This window comes from Zosterops lateralis (assembly GCF_965231275.1).
Source record: "Zosterops lateralis genome assembly, chromosome: 26".
In the NCBI taxonomy this organism is placed as follows: Eukaryota; Metazoa; Chordata; class Aves; order Passeriformes; family Zosteropidae; genus Zosterops; species Zosterops lateralis.
In genome coordinates, this window is record NC_139786.1 from 563520 (window position 1) to 582380 (window position 18861).

At 60.4% G+C, this 18861-nt stretch overlaps 2 protein-coding genes across 2 annotated transcripts; both read right to left on the reverse strand.

The window, feature by feature from the left end:
• Nucleotides 1-5050: 5050 nt before the first annotated feature.
• Nucleotides 5051-13586, reverse strand: TNNI1 (troponin I1, slow skeletal type). Its single transcript, XM_083878627.1, has 8 exons — nt 13523-13586; nt 10464-10495; nt 9704-9745; nt 9097-9228; nt 8930-9019; nt 8229-8405; nt 6472-6582; nt 5051-5337 (listed from the first exon to the last, which is right to left on the reverse strand). The coding sequence occupies exons 4-7, from the start codon at nt 9220-9222 to the stop codon at nt 6475-6477; spliced, it is 501 nt and encodes a 166-aa protein (XP_083734753.1). The 5' UTR covers nt 9223-9228; nt 9704-9745; nt 10464-10495; nt 13523-13586; the 3' UTR covers nt 5051-5337; nt 6472-6474.
• A 3165-nt stretch (nt 13587-16751) lies between these two features.
• Nucleotides 16752-18325, reverse strand: PHLDA3 (pleckstrin homology like domain family A member 3). The gene is made up of 2 exons (XM_083878660.1): nt 17674-18325; nt 16752-16910 (listed from the first exon to the last, which is right to left on the reverse strand). Exons 1-2 carry the CDS (start codon nt 18023-18025, stop codon nt 16789-16791), a joined length of 474 nt encoding a protein of 157 aa, XP_083734786.1. The 5' UTR covers nt 18026-18325; the 3' UTR covers nt 16752-16788.
• Between the last annotated feature and the right edge of the window lie 536 nt (nt 18326-18861).

Sequence of the window (18861 nt, forward strand, 5' to 3'; positions counted from 1 at the left end):
CCCCCAGTGCTCCCAGTGTCCCCAGTGCTCCCAGTGCTCCCAGTGCCCCCAGTGCTCCAAGTGTTCCTCCCAGTGCCCCCAGTGCTCCCAGTCCCCTCCCAGTGCCCCCAGTGCTCCCAGTGCTCCCAGTCCCCTCCCAGTGCCCCCAATGCTCCCAGTGCTCCCAGTGCTCAGGCACTACTGTCTGCAGGAAATGCCATCCAGGACCCCTTTGAGTCCAGCCCCTGCTCCCAGTGAGCTCCAGCCCTGCCCCAGCCCGAGGAACTGGTTGTGGGGCTGGGCTGGGCTGGCCCCACACGCCTCCAGCCCACAGGGGTGTGCCGTGACCTGAGCAACGATTTTAATCAAAGGTTCCTGATTAAAATCCCATTTCGAGGAGACAGCCCTGTCAGACGAGCTGCCTGCTCCGAGCAGGGCTCCCTCTCTGTTTTCATCTCTTCTTGCAGTAATCACTCTTCTTTCAAGTGTTTTCATATATACACAGAATTCAGTTAGTTGTGGCATAAGGGAAAAAAAATAAATAAAAATTACTTAAATAACCTTGCAAGCATCCTGCTAATTGCTGACAGACTATATATAGCAGGGCAGCATCAGCAGCTCCTCTGGAGCAATAAAAACTCTGTGATTAATGCACGGCGCTTGCAAAACTCATTGCCAAGGGATAGCACTGGAGCACAGGACTTAGCAGGGTTTTCCAAAGGATTAGGCTGAACGTGGCGGTGAAAGAACACCCTCAGCTTGGATCTACACAGGAATATAAGGAATATAAAACCCCCCAGTCTGCCATTCCTCTGGTTATTGAGTTGAAGGAATTCTAGACGGGCATTTAGTGCCGGGGGATTAGGCAGAGGATGAGCCTTGATGACACTTGCCCCTTCCCGGGGCTTTATTTGCAGCTCAGGAAACTTTTTGGAGCTGAGCGGAGTCTCCTCTTTATTCAAAATCCATCCATGGGTTTGCCCTGTTTCCCTCACACCCAGGGAAATGGTCGGTAGAGAAAATATCCTTCAGCAATAAGTTCCCAAGGCTTTTCCCCACTGCTGGGAACATCCTCCTTTACCTTGGGTCAGTCCTGCTGTGTTCAGCAGCACAAAGCACTGACCTGTCATCTCTGGATCTTTGCTGCCAGGGAGCTCCTGTTTCCCCTGATGTTCCTCATGTCTTTTCATAAGCCCAAAATTTCCCTCCCAAGGAGGCAAAGCCATCCCAGAGCCCCTCATCTCACAGACAAAGTCATGCTGGACTTTTTCCCCTGTGTGTCACTTCATCCTCCTCTAAACCTCCTTTTCCCCTTCATCCCCAAACTCCAAGTGCTGCCAGATCTTCCTGAACATCTGCATCACCCAGTCCTTCCCTCTGCTGGGACAAAACCCCAGGGATTATCAGCAGTCTGTTCTCTCACTCCTGTTTTCTCCCTGCTGGTTGATTATTTAGCTCTGTTTGGACTTTCCCTCTGAGTTGTGCTTGACCTAAAGGTCTTTGCTTTGGAAATCCAGGAGAGTCTCCCAGGTCAGCCTTATCCACAGGCTCATTGATGGCTTCAGCAAACAACAGTCACTTTGTCACACCGGATTTCCCTTTGCAGAGTTATTTAGGCCACCCTGAGCTCATCCCCAAAGCACAGCCCAAGCTGCAGGTGCCCAGGGCTGAGGGTGATGAAATCAGGCACAGAGATGAGTCTGGGAGGGAAGGGATGCCCAGAGAACCAGCCTGGTGTTTTTCCAGAGCTGCTCCATGCTCCAGGCTGTCTCATCTGCTGCTCCAGACCCACAGCCCTGGGGGGAAGGCTCTGTGCTCACAGAGAGCTGCAGGATGTGCCCTGAGCAGGGAAAAAGCTCCAAAGCCAATCCCTTCTCCCCTGCTCTGCCCTGGTGTCATCAGCACAACTCATTACAACCCTCTAAGGAGCTGGACCAGTTTTAACAGGGCTGGATTTTCCCTTGGGAACGGTGTCCTGTGTCCCAGCACTGCACAGCCCGTTCCTTTGGCTGTGGGGTGGTGGGGAGAGATCCCAGTTTCCACACTGTGCTGTGACTATGGCATTCCCCAGCTTCTCCCAGGGCCCTGAGCCCTCCACCTCCATCCCCTGTGCTGTGCTGGGCCCTCAGACACAGCACAGCTCCCCCCTGTCTCCCAAGGCTCATCCCTGCTGCTCTGCCATGGTGGAGGAGCGTTTTATTCCCTCCTGAGATGGGACATGCTCATGAAAAAGGGGTTTTCACTCCTGCTCGTCTCCATCCCAACTCTGCAGTGGTGCTGCAGCTCCCAGAGGTCCCATCAGTGTTAAAAAGCTCAGGGAGGAGCTGGATGTCTCCCTGCATCCCTGGGATGGTGCTCTGCAGGCTCTGGAATGGTCCAGAGCTCTCCTTCCCCCTAAAATGTGTTTGGATTTTAGGGAGGTGTGTGTGATGGTGCAGAGAGAGCTCTGGAGGAGGGTCTGGAATTGGTGTTTGCTCAGAAACTGAAAAAGCCCCTTCTAGGAAAGGAAATATTCCTAGGAAAGGAATATCCATTGTCTGAACTGCCTGGCACCAGCTACCAGAGCAGAGGGCTTCTTTTCCTTTAGAATTTAGCATTTTATTATTAAAAAAAAAAAATAAAATGGGCAGAGCTGGATCCCACCTGGCCCAGGGCCACAGGAGCAGCCCCAGAGCAGAGATGGAGAGGAGGACCTGGATCCCAACCAGGAGAGCTCAGAGCAGACTGAGCATCTCCCCCTGGAGATTCAGTCTCACTAAAAGACGTTTTTTCCCCCACATCTCTCCTGTGTTCCCAATAAAACTGAAACCTGTCAGATTTTGTTTTCCCATGGCAGTCAGTGTGGCTTTCCACCAGAGAGGGATGAAAACAGGACCCAGGGACTGGGGACCATTATACCTTGAAAAAACAGGGAATCTTGTAGAGGGAAAAGTTTTGGGAGTGGCTTTTTCCCTCCCCATTCAATCCAAAACACCAGGTGGCCCCATGAAGCCCAGGACAAGGGCGTGGGGGCTCTGGGACCTTGCTGAGCACCCCTTGGTGCCTTTGGGGCTGCAGAACCACCCTGGGGAGCCCCTACATTTGGCCCTGCAGCAGTTTTGGGATCTGGGGGCAGGCTGGGCACAGGGACAGGGACAGGGACAGGGACAGGCAGACACAGGGACAGACACAGGGACAGGGACAGACACAGGGACAGGCACAGGGACAGGCACAGGGACAGACACAGGGACAGCCTGAGCACCCAGCATTGCCCTGGTGAACACCCAGCCCCTCTGTGGCCTTTCATCTCCCTCCCCACCCCACAAACTCCACCTCTTTTTTTTTTAATTACCAAATTAACATAATTGTCCCAAGCTCAGAGAAAACCGTTCTCAGCCCCTGCTGTGCCACTTTCTGTTTCTATTCCAAGCCTGGGGAAGGCTTTGGGCTTTGTTTCCACAAAACCTCTCTTGCATTTTTCCAGCTCTACCAGTCGGTCGGGTCACAGTCATTAAACTCTCCCTGCACATCTTTCTTCCTCTGCCAGGAGCTGTGTGAGTTCCCTCTGGGGATTCCAGGAGAGCTCCCAGGATCTCAGCTCTGCTCCCACCTGGGCCCTGAGCTGGGAGGGCTGAGCTGCCTCCGGTGTGGGATCCTGGGGTGTCACCATGGACCATCTCTGGTCACCCCTGGGAGCTGTCACTGCTCTTGGCCAAGACAGAGACACTTCCCAGGGCTGGGCCTGGCTGGAATGAGGACAGAGGAGACCTGGCACCCTGCTAGGAGGAAGCTGCTGGGCCAAACTGAGCTTGAAAAGGTGAAAAATGTTCAGGAAAGGTTCTGTGTGCTGTGAGACTGCTCCAGTCCTGCAGGAGGGCGCTGAGGATGGAGGGTCAAGTGGGAGGACAAGGATTGAGCATCCCAAAGATTGAGCCAAGGGAGCAGATTTTCCAGCCTCCTCTGGTCCATTCCTGATTTGGGGAAGGGTTTGGATCTGAGTTTTGAACTCTCCATGAGGGAGGTGCAGGGTGCTGTGGCAGCCTGGAGTGCTGGTGGCCAGGCCAGAGAAATGTCCCCAGCTGTCCCCTCCCTCACCCTGTGCCCGGGACAGTGAGGAGCTTGGCTCAGCATCCCTGGATTGGCCAAAGGAAGGGATGTGAGGCCAGAGGAATTCAGTTTTCTTGGAGAAAAAACCCAAACCCCCCTCCCAAACCTCTCCCTCCCTCCCACTGCCAGCCACGAGCCTGCTGTGGGAAGTCCTGCAGGGGCCCACCCTTTCCCAAGCCTTTCTTTAGGGAATTCAGTGTTTTCCTGGGAAGGTTGGTCTCTCTTGGAGCCCACACACACTTTTTGGTGCAGTTTCCTTCCAGCCCTGTCTGGGCCCTGCCCTTTGCTCCTCGTTTATTGCATTTCCTGCACTTCACAGCTCACTCCAAAGGGACTGGGGGGGCTGCAACACACTTGAATCTGGGGATGCTGCAATTCCTCAGGGAACAGAGACAAAGCCCTGCTGCAACTCTGTGTGTGGGGGCTGAGCATCTCCTGCAGTGCCCCCAGCCAGGAGACCCCCTGGAGTCTGAATTCTCATTAATTCACCCTTCCAGCCCTGCTCCAGAACGAGCTGACACATTCCCTGCCCAGCTGTGGTTTGGGGGGCTGTGGCACAGGAGATGGTTGGGGTAGGGGGGGAAAACATGGGCTGTTTGGCCTGAAATGAGGATTTATCTCCAGAAATAAGCCTTGAAATGGGGCTGCCCCCATTGCCACAGCTCCAGGGCTCGTGGTGGGCAGCTGGTGAAGGAATTGGTGTCTGGAGTTCTGAAGGCTTTTCCAAAGGCAGAGAATTGGGGCTGGAGAACAGCTCTGGTCACTCAGCTCCAGCCCCAAGGACCAGCAGTGCGGCCTGAATGGAGCCAGGGGGCTCAGGGTGGGACATGAGGACCCATCTGGGGCTGGAGGGACGAGCCCAAAGCCTGTGTGACCCCAGGTGTGTGTCTGGGTGACATTGCAGTGAGCAGCCCTGGGCAGAGCCTCCCCAGTGACGAGCCCACACCAGCTCGGCCCAGGGGACATCCTTTAATACACGGGGGACACCTCGGGGGGACACGGCTGGGGCTGAGCCACCAGGGATGGGGGAACAGCAGCTGCCTCTGGGGGGTCTCTGCAGGGCTGGGAGGGGACGGGTGGCCCTTGGGCTGATGGACACTGTGCAGGAGCACTGAGGGCACTGCTGGAGGGAAGAAGCAGCTCAGGTCTCCTCCCCACACCGTTGTCCTCGTGTTTCAGCTCAGCGGGAACTCAGGGAAAGGCACGAAAGGACAGAGGAGCAGCGAGGGCAGGCCGGCAGCAGGGACAGGGAACGTCTTCTTCCCAGGGCTCCTGTGGGGAAAAACAGCAGAGGGGAAAATGGACAGAGGGACAGAGGGACAGGGGGACAGGGGGACAGGGGGACAGAGGGACAGAGGGACAGAGGGACAGAGGGACAGGGGGACAGGGGGACAGAGGGGCAGAGGGACAGAGGGACAGGGGGACAGGGGGACAGGGGGACAGAGGGACAGAGGGGCAGAGGGACAGAGGGACAGGGGGACAGGGGGACAGAAGGACAGAGGGGCAGAGGGACAGAGGGACAGGGGGACAGGGGGACAGAGGGGAAGAGGGGCAGAGGGACAGAAGGACAGGGGGACAGGGGGACAGAGGGGAAGAGGGGCAGAGGGACAGAAGGACAGGGGGACAGGGGGACAGGGGGACAGAGGGACAGAGGGACAGAGGGGCAGAGGGACAGAGGGACAGGGGGACAGGGGGACAGAGGGGAAGAGGGGCAGAGGGACAGAAGGACAGGGGGACAGAGGGGAAGAGGGGCAGAGGGACAGAAGGACAGGGGGACAGAGGGACAGGGGGATAGAGGGACAGAGGGGCTTTGGGCACTGCCAGCAGCCTGACAGTGATGCCACCAATGCCCACAGGATGAGGGGGCACAGGCAGCACACCCAGGGGGCAGCACCCAGCAGAGGAGGAGGAGGAGGAGGAGGAGGAGGAGGAGGAGGAGGAGGAGGAGGAGGAGGAGGAGGAGGAGGAGGAGGAGGAGGAGGAGGAGGAGGAGGAGGAGGAGGAGGAGGAGGAGGAGGAGGAGGAGGAGGAGGAGGAGGAGGAGGAGGAGGAGGAGGAGGAGGAGGAGGAGGAGGAGGAGGAGGAGGAGGAGGAGGAGGAGGAGGAGGAGGAGGAGGAGGAGGAGGAGGAGGAGGAGGAGGAGGAGGAGGAGGAGGAGGAGGAGGAGGAGGAGGAGGAGGAGGAGGAGGAGGAGGAGGAGGAGGAGGAGGAGGAGGAGGAGGAGGAGGAGAGGGGCTGGGCTGGGACCCCACAGCAGGAGAGGTGGGACAGACCCCCCACCCCCAGGTGTGGGGTGGGACAGGGGGATGTGTTTTCTGCAGGGAGTGGGGAGATGCATTTCTGCCTCTCTCCCAGCACAGCCCAGGGGGCTGAGGGAGCACAGGGGGGATCAGGACCCGGCCCTACCTCTCACTGCCCCGTGGGGGACTTGGCAGCATCGAACATCTTCTTCCTCCCCTCCATGCCCGACATGGCCTCCACGTTCTTGCGCCAGTCTCCCACTTCCACGGGGCGTTCCTGGGGGTGGGGGGACAGCCCTGGGGGTGAGGGGCTGCAGCCCTGCCCCACCTCCCCCTGCTCACAGCCCTGGGGGTGAGGGGCTGCAGCCCTGCCCCACCTCCCCCTGCCCACAGCCCCCAGCTGGGGGACACAGCTCTGCACAGCCCCTGTCCCTCTGCCCTGTGTCGCCCCCAGCTGGGGGACACAGCTCTGCACAGCCCCTGTCCCTCTGCCCTGTGTCCCCTGCCTGGGGAGGTGACAAACAGCGACCTGATGTCCACAGGGAGATCTGTGAACACTCCCCTCCTCACAGCCCAGCCAAGTTTTATTCCTGCACCAGAAAGCTCAATCAGCCCAGAAAGATTTCTTCAGGAGGAGGAAACCTCGTGGGACTTTGGGTTTATGCCAGAACAGTGTGTGGCAAGTGTTTTTTACTGGAGTAAAAGCATTTCCTGCATTGCTCTCCTTCCTCCACCTTCTCTGAGCTTTTGGTGGGGACTGGGATTGTTGGGGACAGTGGGAGCCTGGCAGGGCAGCCAGGGGGGTGACAGCAGCTCTGGGGGGTGACAGCAGCTCTGGGGAGGTGACAGCAGCTCTGGGGGGTGACAGCAGCTCTGGGGGGTGACAGCAGCCCTAGGGGGTGACAGCAGCCCTGGGAGGTGACAGGAGCTCTGGGGGGTGACAGCAGCTCTGGGGAGGTGACAGGAGCCCTGGGGAGGTGACAGCAGCCCTGGGAGGTGACAGGAGCTCTGGGGGGTGACAGCAGCTCTGGGGAGGTGACAGGAGCCCTGGGGAGGTGACAGCAGCCCTGGGAGGTGACAGCAGCCCTGGGGGGTGACAGCAGCTCTGGGGGGTGACAGCAGCTCTGGGAATGTGCCCAGGCTCTGCCAACCCTCACCATTCACAGATTACAGGCTGTGCCCAAACACCATCTCAGCACGTCTAGAACAGCCCAGATCCGTTCTCCACCTGCTGTCCAGGGCTGTAAACACAGTTTGCTCTCCAAAGGGCTGGAAAAGTGCTCCACCACAATGGGGGGACAAAGGAAAAACAGCTGGAAATTGAGATTCTCATCCAATTCTGCTCGTCCAATTCTCATTCAGTTGTTCTGCTGAGCTGGAACAAGCTGGTGAAACCTCTCTGAAACCTCTGAGAGGTGCCCAAATGCAGCTGGGGATGAGGCAGAGCTCCTGGTGCTGGGGCACCTGCACACCCCAGGCAGGTCTGGGCACTGAGAGTTTCCCTTCCCAGCCCTCTGCCAGGCTGCTGGGAACTGGGCCATCCATCCCAGGCCAAGTGCTGGGCTTCTCCCTCTTATCTAATCTGGGTCTGGGAGTTCCCTGGGAGTTTTCTGGGTGTGATTGTGCCCGACAGGAGCTCCCCTGGCTCCCTACAGGATCAAAGATCAGATTCTGCACGTGGAGCTCAGCAGTGGGGCCAAGAGAGCCCCACACACTCTGGGAGAGAAGAGCACCACAGACACAGCCCTAAATCTCCCAGGTCACCATCCACCAGTTGCCTGGGCCAGCCAAACTGGTCCTAAGTGGTCCCAAACATCCCACAGTGGGAATGGACTCACAAGGGTCATTCAAAGGGTGAACATGGGGTACCCTGGAGAAGGGCAAGGGCAGCCCTGGGAATCGTGCCCATCCCCAGTCACCCACCTTCTCCGTGTCCTCCTTCTTGACAGATTTGAGGTTGGCCCTGAGGTCCATGGAGACCTTATGCTTGGAGCCCAGCAGGGCCCTGAGCATGGCGTCGGCCGAGACGCGCACCCGCCGCAGGGGAGGGCGCTTGAACTTCCCCCGCAGGTCCAGAACTTTGATTTTCAGGTCTTTGATCTGCAGGGGCAGGGGAGGAGGACGGGTGGGAGGTCACTGGTTTGTGGGGCTGCCTTGCACAAGGAGCCCCTGTGGGAAGCTCTGCCCCCACCCAGCCCCAGAGGGGTCTGCCCCTCTCCTGCAGGACCCCCCCCACCAAGGCTCTGCCCAGAGCTGGGCCAGGGGCTGGGCTCAGCTCCTCAGGGGGCAGCTGGGCCAGGAGAAGCCCCCAGACCCCACAGGAACCTCTCTGTGGACCCTGAAGGCAGTTTGGGTTCCCTTGGGCAGGGATGAACCTTGCTCTGAGTGGAGAGAGCAAACACCAGCCCTGTGTGAGGAGTGAGGAGGAGGAGAGGGCAGGAGAGGGATGGGGGGCAGTGGGACCCCTAAATTTGGGGTTTCAAAGCCTTGGAGGCTGCACAGAGGGACTGGGATAACCCTGGTGCCACATCCCAGCTCAGCCTGGCCCAGGACACATCCCCAGCGAGGCCAGAGCTGCCACTGGGAGGGAATTTCCAGAAGGATCAGCCTGTCCTCCCTCCTACCTCCCGCGTGTTGTGGTTGCATTTCGCTTCGATGTCGTATCTTTCCTCATCCACAATTTCCACCTTCTCGTGCAGCTCCCTGCACAGGTCCTGGGGGGCAGGAAAACACTGAGAGAGGCCCCTCAGTGTCCTCAAGGAGCTCTCCCCACCCTGGAGCTGGGGAGTACCTGGAGCTGGCTCAGGGAGAGCCCACTGGTGTGCAGGGGAGTGACCCTCTCGGACAGGTACCGCTCCTTCTCCGCCTGCTTGTCCACAATCTCCTGGTCCCACTCCTCCTTGGCCTTGGCCAGCATCAAACTCTGGGAGGGGATGGCAGAAGTGTGAACTGAACAGCCCCTGGGCCTCTCCCCACTTCTGTGGGATGGGACAGTTCAGTGAGCCAAGCCCCTCCCTGCTGCCCCCAAAAACACATCAAAGGCTCCCCAGAGCTTTGGTGTGGGGCCCTGGGGGCAGGTGGGGCTGGGCAAGGGGGCTCAGGGGTCCCTCTGGGTGCTGAGCTGGCTCTGCCAGGGCAGGGAATGTTTATCCCAAGCCAGGGGAGCTCCCAGGGTTGTGCTGGAGCACAAAGGGGGTGAGGCTCTGGAGGCGTGGGGGTCTTTCCCCACCTCGGTTTGTTTGCACCACAAATCCCACATGAGTGAGGAGAGAGAGAAGGAGTGGGAGCTGCTCCCCACAGCCCATCCTGGAGCTGCTCCTCAGCCCTGTCCCACCAGCCACGGGCTCCTTTCCCCCAGCAAGACAAACCCCAGGGAGTTTCCAGCCCTGGGGACTCACCTTCAACAGGAGTTTGCGTGAGGCTGTGATCTTGGATTTTCTCTGGGGGAAAGGGGAGGCAGAGAAAACACCCTTTGAAAACAAACCCGCAGCAAAGGCAGAGCAGCACCAAGGTCTCTCCCCAGGGGAAAGGCACCACTTACCTCCCTGCAGGCAGGGGAGCAGCCAGGGAGGAGCAGCAGAGAAAACAAGAGAAAAGGGCATTGAGGAATAAAAGGAGAAAAGAGGGGACAGTCAGGGAAAGTGTCTCATGGGGTTGCAGTTGGTTTGTCATTTCTGTATCTCAGCTGCCAGCAGCAGGTGAGGCAGCTCTGGGGGGAAGAGCCCTCTGGAAATGCAGGGGGAGCTCAAAGACACAGCTGAGAGAGCCAAAATGTCACTGAGGTGCTCATTGTGCCAACCCCAGCTCGGTGCAGGAGGTTCAGACATTCCCCCCCTGCAGCTGGGCCATCCCCAGTCACAGCTCCGGGAAAGCTTCACGGGGAGTTTCTCCCTCCTCTGCTCCCCCAGGAATGTGTTGTGTTTGTCCAAGGTGCTGCAGGGACCCCCAGGGCAGACCCAGAGTGCTGCCCCCTCCCAGAGCCAAATTTTGGTATCGAGGTTTGAGCTGGGACGTTGAAAGGGTGAACAATTTGTATTTAAAGACATTTTTGGGGAATGGCACAGAGGTCTGGGCCGGGCAGGGTCTCCCAGCTGATCCTCCCCAAAGGGACAAGCCCAGCCAGGAGAGGGTTAATGGGACCCGAGGGGCTCCGGCTACTCACGGCTCCGGCATGGTGGGGTGGGCTGGGCCTGCCAAGGAGAGGGAAAAGAGGTGAGAAAGGGGCAAATCCCAACTGCACATGGAGCCTGAGGGCGATGCCCAGGAGAGATGGAGGAGGGATGTGAGGGGAGATGTGAGGAGCGATGATGCTGAAGAGCGATGGAGGAGCAATGATGACAAGGAGCGATGGAGAAGTGATGGAGGAGCGATGATGCTGAGGATGTGAGGAGGGATGTGAGGAGCAATGATGCTGAGGAGAGATGTGACGAGAGATGGAGGAGCAATGTGAGGAGCGATGTGAGGAGGATGTGAGGAGGATGTGAGGAGGATGTGAGGAGGATGTGAGGAGGATGTGAGGAGGGATGATGCTGAAGAGCGATGGAGGAGCAATGATGGTGAGGAGCAATGGAGGAGCGATGTGAGGAAGGATGATGCTGAGGATGTGAGGAGGGATGTGAGGGGAGATGTGAAGAGAGATGGAGGAGAGATGTGAGGAGAGATGATGGTGAGGAGGGATGTGAGGAACGATAGAGGAGAGATGTGAGGAGGGATGATGCTGAGCAGCGATGGAGGAGCGATGGAGGAGGGATGTGAGAAGGATGTGAGGAGGGATGATGCTGAAGAGCGATGGAGGAGCGCTGTGAGGAAGAATGGAGGAGCGATGGAGGAGGGATGTGAGGAGGGATGTGAGGAGGGATGATGGTGAGGAGCGGTGCTGCCCAGGAGCGATGGAGCAGCGATGACCCGAGCAGCGCTGTGCTGTCCCGGGGCGCTGCCGCCCCGCGCTGCCGGCACAGAAGCGGCTCCGCAGCCTCCCCGTCCATCCATCCCCTGTGAACGCCGGGCTCCGGGCAAACCCGAGTGAACCCCGGGCCAGCCCCAGCCCGCCCCCAGCCGGGCCTGCAGGGCTGAGCCTCCTGCTGCTCCCCGGGGCTGTTCCCAGGCTCCCAGCTCTGCCCTGCCCCGGGGATGGAGGCTGGAAATCCCGGGAGAAACGGGGGAGCCTCGGGGTTCCCCCTCTCCGTGCCGGCTCAGGGATCCTGTCCTGCCCCAGGGATCCTGTCCCGGCTCAGGGATCCTGTCCCAGCTCAGGGATCCTGTCCCGGCTCAGGGATCCTGTCCTGGCTCAGGGATCCTGTCCTGGCTCAGGGATCCTGTCCTGGTTCAGGGGTCCTGTCCTGCAGCTCCTGAGCCAAAACCCATCCCAGAGCCCCAGCAAAGGGCAAAACCTCTGGGATCGGGCTGGGAGGGCTGGGGGTGTCCGGGCTGGAGAGGAGAAGGATCCAGGGAGAGCTCAGAGCCCCTGGCAGGGCCCAAAGGGGCTCCAGGGGAGCTGGAGAGGAGCTTTGGGACAGGAGGAGGGACAGGACACAGGGAATGGTTTCCCAGTGCTGGAGGACAGGGTTAGGTGGGATATTGGGGAGGAATTCGTGGCTCTGAGCCCCTGGCACAGCTGTGGCTGCCCCAAGTGTCCCAGGCCAGGCTGGACAGGGCTTGGAGCCCCCTGGGACAGGGGAAGGGGTCCCTGCCATGGCAGGGCTGGGCTGGGATGTCTTTAAGGTCCTGCCCAACCCAAATAATTCTGGGATTCTCCAAGTCAGAGCCCACAGCCCCTTCATCAGCCCCCCAGGGGAGACACTCAGGGTCTCCTATTTTACATGTGGCTGGTAATTCCAAGGGAGTTACCCTGGGAGCCCAAACAGCAGAAAAACGTGGGGGAAATACCCACAAACACAGTTTTCCAGGGGTGGGTTTACTCCTTTTCCTTAGGAGTTAAATGGACAAGCTGGGATTTTTTTTTTTTTTTTTTTTTTTTTTTTTTTTTTTTTTTTTTGCCTTGATCCTTTTGCAATCCTCCAAAATTTGGGAACTGCTTTAGATCCCAAAGATTGGTGCTGGAGGAAATGAAAGGCTGGTCTCAAACAGCTGCTCCCAGGCAGGAAAATCTCTCAGGGCATCTCCTGGCTCTGCCCCCTTGTCCCTGTTCTCTCCCCCTGCCCCCACAGTCCTGAATAAAAGGAGTGAGGGGTGGAGGAATGTGATAAAATGTGATAAAATCCCAGCAGGAATCTTCTCCCCCAGAGCCTCCCAATCCCAATCCAGATTTACAAGGAAAAATCCCCAAAGCAGGAATTTCTTTGTCCTCAAGCCACATCAGGCAGATCCCGTTTCCTGCCTTTGTGGGGTTTTTTGGTGCTGAACACCCCAGAGGACACCACGCAGCCCTTGGTGCCTTGCACAGGGTCCCAGCTGTGCCCCCAGGTTATTTTGGGGGTGTCAGAGGAGTTTTCCTCTCCCTGGGCAGAACCTCTCGGCGTTTCCATTGTCCCCTGCTGGAGCAGAGCCCGACATTCCTCGGGGTGGGCTCCACACCAACCTCCAGCTCACGACCTCTGCCAAGGGCAGCCACATTTTAGGGCCAAATAATCCTGAATTGGCCTCCCAAACAACAGCAGGGGCTGGGCTGTGCCAGTGAGACCCCCCAGGGCCAGGACTTGTGGACTCCAGCTGGACCTGGAGCATCCATGGGAGACTTCCCTCCCTGATGGGGACAGGAGGATCTGGACCAGCTAATTCTGCATTATTTGCACTGTCCCAGCTGAGAAAAAGCTTCACTGAACCACTGGATCATGGAGATCCTTAAAGGAAATCATCCCATAGACCCGAGCACAGGGAGTGCTGACATCCTCCCCCAGCCCAGGAGGATGAAGACAAACCACAACTCCTCTCCCAGCAAACACAACTCCACATTCTGTTCCCACCCTGAGCCTCCCTCCAATGAACCAGGCTGAACACTCAGGCCAGTGATCCCCAAACAAGTCCTGTTTGCCACGTTTTGAGAAAAAAAACAGGCAAATATCAGCCCCAAAGTCTTTGTCCCCATTGCAGCCTCACCAATCCCCTCTCCAAGAGCAGAGGAAATGTCTGATCCAGAGAAATTCAGGTAAATTCCTGTGCTGGGGGTTTCTCTCTGCCCTGAGCCAGTGCTGGGGGTCTCTGGCCATGTCAGCCCCAACACACCTGGGGAGGGCACTGGGGGGGCAGTGGTGCCTTACCTGGCTCTGCAGAGGGAGGTGCTGCCTGCTCCTGGGACAGCTGAGCTCTGCCGGGGCTGTGCTGAGCTGGGGGTATTGAATCCCAGCCCTGCCTGCAAGTGGTGGGTAAAAATAGCACAAATCCCCTCCTCTGCAGGCGCCTGCTGAGCCCCGGGAGGGCTGGGGCTGCTGCCACACCTGGGGCACTGCCTGGGGCACTCACAGGTCACCCCTGTGTCACTGCCTGGGGCACAGGGACACTCACAGGTCACCCCTGTGTCACTGCCCGGGGCACAGGGACACTCACAGGTCACCCCTGTGTCACTGCCCGGGGCACAGGGACACTCACAGGACACCCCTGTGTCACTGCCCGGGGCACTCACAGGTCACCCCTGTGTCACTGCCCGGGGCACAGGGACACTCACAGGTCACCCCTGTGTCACTGCCCGGGGCACCCACAGACCCCTTGGCTGGGGAGAATTCCAGGGCTGGGAGTCATTCCAGGCTGGTTTGGGTGGGAAGAGACTTTAAAATCCATCCAGTCCCTCTGTGCCATGGGCAGGGACACCTCCACTGTCCCAGGCTGCTCCAAGCCCTGTCCAGCCTGGCCTTGGACACTCCCAGGGATGGGTCAGTCCTGTGCACCCTGGGCTTCCCCACCCTCACAGGGGAGAATTTCCCCCCACTATCCCATCTAACCCTCCCCTCGGGCAGTGGGAGGTCATTCCCTGTGTCCTGTCCATCCAGGCCTTTGTCCAAAGTCCCTTCCCAGCTCTCCTGGAGCCCCTTTGGGCACTGGAATGGCCCCAGCTGGGGCAGCACCTGGTGGGGTGTTGTGGACACACAGACAGGCTCAGAGTGACCAGTGCTGGTGACACCATGGGGACACAGGGACAGGCTCAGAGTGACCAGTGCTGGTGACACCATGGGGACACACGGACAGGCTCAGGCCTGGTGACACCATGGGGACACAGGGACAGGCTCAGAGTGACCAGTGCTGGGGTGGATCCTCCTGGCACCTCTGCCCTGCCTCTGCCCAGTGTCTCAGAGCTCCAGAGCTGCTGGAAAAGGCAGGGAGGGGGTTTTCACAGCCTGGGAGCTGCTGACCCCTGCACCACGGGGCACACCAAGGCCAAGGGCTCTCCTGGGGGCCACCAGAGCAGGACTGTGAGCCTCAGCAGGCCTGGCTGCATTGCTGTGGGGTGATGGAGGAAACCTCAGGCCAGGTGGGGTGGGGACCAAGGAGGGCACAGTCCCCTCTCTAAGGGGCAGCACCAGCCTCCCCAGGCAGCACAGGTGGGTCACTGGAGCTGGACATGCTCAGCTCCCAGCCCCTCAAAGGCACCGAGGTTTTCCCCATGAAAAGCAGAGGAAAAGCTGCTGTTTGTCCCCACTGTCCCACAAAGCCCCTCGGCACGACCAGCCCTGCAGGGCAGGCAGCACCTGTTCCCGGAGATATTTTTAGGGACGAATTTAAGAGCAAACAATCCCCACCATGGGGGCCCAGCAGGGACAATGCCTGGCATGTTAATCCTGGGGAGGGACTCACAGCTGCAGGGTTGGGGCAGTTCAGAGGGTGGGGGGCACAACCAGCCCCGTCCTGCAGAGCCCTCCCAGCTCCTTCCCCTGCCCGGACACCACCAGGGGCTGGGGGGAGATGGGTGACAGTGACAATGGCAGTGCCACCCCGGTGTGGATTGCAGTGGGAAGGGGAGAACCCCCCGTGCATCCAGCTCAGCCCAGGACCCCTGTGAGCCCCTCCCTGGCCCCACAGGGGCTCTGCTCTCGCCCCAGAGCAGCAGCAGGAGGCTTCACCCGGCCCCGTTAGAGCTTTAAAAGGAAAAGGGGCCTCCAGCATCTTCCCTCCCGCCTGCCCGGGGATTGTTTGCCGAGCACAGAGGAGCCAAAATTAGTCGGTGACAAAGGCGCCGCATTCCCGCGGCTGCGGGATGGGGCGGGGGGTGCCTGGGATGCCTTTTGCTCCAATCTCAGGTTTCATCCTCTGCTGGACCCGCAGCGAGGAGGAGGAAAGGGCAGGACAGGGATGGGGGGCGGTGGGACCCCTAAATTTGGGCTCTCAAAGGGTGGGGTTCAAAGCTTTGGGGACAGGATGGGGACAGGCTGGGGACAGGATGGGGACAGGATGGGGACAGGATGGGGACAGGATGGGGACAGACAGGCTTGGGGACAAACTGGGAACAAACTGGGAGCAGCTCCCCTGGCCCGGGGCACACGGACACCGCTCTCCCCGGTTCCCACGCGGCCGGGAAATAAATAAATCTCCGCGGGATCTGCAGCGCCCCCGGCCCGGGCTGGGCTCCGGCTCCGGAGGCTCCTCTGTCTGCGCGGCCTGTCGGGGCAGGGCCAGGCTGCAAACCTGCAAACCCCCCTGCTCCCCCAGCCCGGCACCGTGGGAACCCCCGGGGACACCGTTTGGTGACCGGGGAACCTCGGGGGGCTTTGGGGGATGGTGGTTCCCTGGCTGGCAGGATTTGTGCTCTCCCCACACCCTGTGGGGTCCCACGAATCAAAGCCACACCAGGGTAAAAAGCTCAAAGTCCTGTTTAGAGACACTTTTGGTACATTTTTTTAGGGAATTGGGGTCCCCAGCATTCCCCCACAGCCCAGGGACATCCCGGGGTGAGACAACATCCAGCACACGGCTGTGTCACCGTCGGTTCAGTGCCCTGCTGGGGGCTCCTGGGCCCCAGCCACATCCATGTGTCCCAGTGTCACTGCCACACGGGCAGAGCTCCCGTGGCTCGGATCCTTCAGGCACAGCCTTGTCCATCCCCTGTCCTGCAGGAGAGGCCTGAGGTCCCCACCGAGGTCCTGCAGCTGAACGGGGGGTGGGATGTCACCCCTGCCTTGTCTGGAGCTCCAGGGGCTGGCCCTGCCTGTGTTCTGTGGTGTCCTGTGTCCATGTCCTGTGTCCTGTGTCCTGTGGTGTCCTGTGTCCTCTCTCCTGTCTCCTGTGTCCCGTGTCCATGTCCTGTGTCCTGTGGTGTCCTCTGGTGTCCTGTGTCCATGTCCTGTGGTGTCCCGTGTCCCGTGTCCTGTGTCCGTGTCCTGTGTCCGTGTACCGTGTCCTGTGTCCTGTGGTGTCCTGTGTCCCATATCCGGTGTCCCGTGTCCCGTGTCCGGTGTCCTTTCCGAGGGTGGTGGCAGTGCCAGCCCAGCTCTGGTGGCACCTCTGTCCTGTCCCGGCCTGGGGGGTCCAGCACCAGCCCCGGCCTCCCCTGTCCCTGTCCCTGTCCCCGTCCCCGTCCTGGGGACACAGCGTGGCCTCACTTCCCCGCGGGGATCCCGTTCTCCCCGGCCCCCGATGAGCCGAGCGCCGTCTCCAGCCGGGTCCTGGGGGGCTGCGGTTCCCTGGGCTGCCCCACTGGGGCCGTGTCCAGCTGGATCACTGCGGGGAGAGGGATCTGTCACCCACCCGGGCAGGGCTGGGACATCCTGGGGGGGCTGGGAGTGGGGCCAGACCCCATCCCCACCTCACCCCACCTCACACACAGGATGGTAACTCATCCCTCAGGCCACCCCAGACAGAGGGAGGAGTTGGAAAATCCCTGTCCAGGGATACAGAGGGAGGCCAGACTCCTGAGGGTGTCCCAGCCACTGCAGGGGGGGCTTTTTTAAAGCTGGGACCCGGCCACATCCATCCCCTGTCCTGCAGGAGAGGCCTGCTGTTGGAATTCTCTGGGGAAATGGTTTCTCCCTCCTGACCCCCTGGAGTCCCTGAGCACTCAGAGTGACCCTTCCTTCCTTCCCTGACCCCCCTGCCTGTGGTCCAGCTGTCTCTTCTCTGAGCTGGGGGCTATAAATTGTCTCCCCTTCCTTTGCTCTCTCTCTTTTCCCCCTGGAAACTCGAAGAATAAACACCTGGGACAAAGATCCCGGGGAAAGGGCCTCTTCTGAGATCTCTCACCTCATCCCTGGTATAATTCTCTCCAAATCCTCCTGATAACTGAGCTGGCTACAGCCCCCAGGAGAGGAGATAAATCAGCTTGGGGTCCCCAGGTCACCAAAGGGATGCACCAAGCTCGGCTGAACGGAGGGTGGGGTGTCACCCCCTGCCTTGTCCCACCCCCCTTTGTGCCCCCCAGGCCGCTCAGGGCAGGGATCCCGCGGCAGGAACCTCCCTGCGGGCCGGAGCCCGGTGTGTGCGGTACCTGCTCTGCAGCTGTGCCGGGCCCGCACCTCCCGCATGGCGCGCTGGTTCTGGAACCGCACCAGCCCCATGGAGATGGCGGCGTTCCAGCCCGGCTCCTCCTGCGCGCAGCGAAAATCGATCTCCAGCCTGTCCTCCATCACCACCGTGAAATAAATGTGCCTCTCCTTCCACTCCACGCACTCCACCGCCTTCATGCGGGCGAAGCTGAGCTCCTTGCGCCGGGAGCCTTTGGGCTCGAAGAGCTGCAGCCCCTTCTCGGTGAGCAGGCAGCGCTTCTTCTTCCAGAGCTGCAGGAGCCCCCCGCTCCGCTTCTCCAGCAGCCCCTCCCGGAGCACCTTCTCGGGGCTCATCGCGGCTCCGAGCCCGCCCGGGGGATGCTCAGCCCACCCGGGGGATGCTCAGCCCGCCCGGGGGATGCTCAGCCCGCCCGGGGGACGCTCAGCCCGCCCGGGGGATGCTCAGCCCGCCCGGGGGACGCTCAGCCCGCCCGGGGGGTGCTCAGCCCGCCCGGGGGACGCTCAGCCCGCCCGGGGGACGCTCAGCCCGCCCGGGGGGTGCTCAGCCCGGCATTACCCGGGGGAGCACAGCCGAGTTCTCCAGGGCCGGGACCCCCGGTGTTCCCACCGTTCCCGGGGTCTGTCCGCCCTTCTCCCCGGCTCTAGAGGGCCCGAGCCGCGCGGTGCCCCATCCCCTGCCCGGGCCCCGCTCCTGCCCCGGCCGCCTGTGGGATCCGCGCTCCGGGAGCTGTCGCTGCTTGCCCGGCCGCTCTCCCACTCGCATTCCTGCCCGGCCCCTCCTGCTCCGCTCCCTGCACGCCCAGGCCCGGCCCGGCCCGGCCCGGGAGGAGCTTTGGGGTGCCCCGGGGCAGGGGATGCCTGGGGGGTCTGTGGGAACGGGCGGTGGGATGGGGCAGGGCCGGGGGTGGGATGGGGCAGGGCCGGGGGACTTTGGGGCTGCAGGGACAGATGTTGGAGGGGCAGGGACAGATGTTGGAGGGGCAGGAGCAGCTCTTGGGGGTGCAGCAGCAGCAGTTGGGGTGCAGCCCTGCAGGCACAGGGCTATGGGGTGCAGGGCTGGAGGGGACACTGGGCTGACTGGGCAGGGGACTCTGCATCAAATCCCAGCCAGGGGTACAGAGGGCAGTGCCTCCAGGTTTGAGGGGCTGGGGGCTGCAGTGCCATGAGCT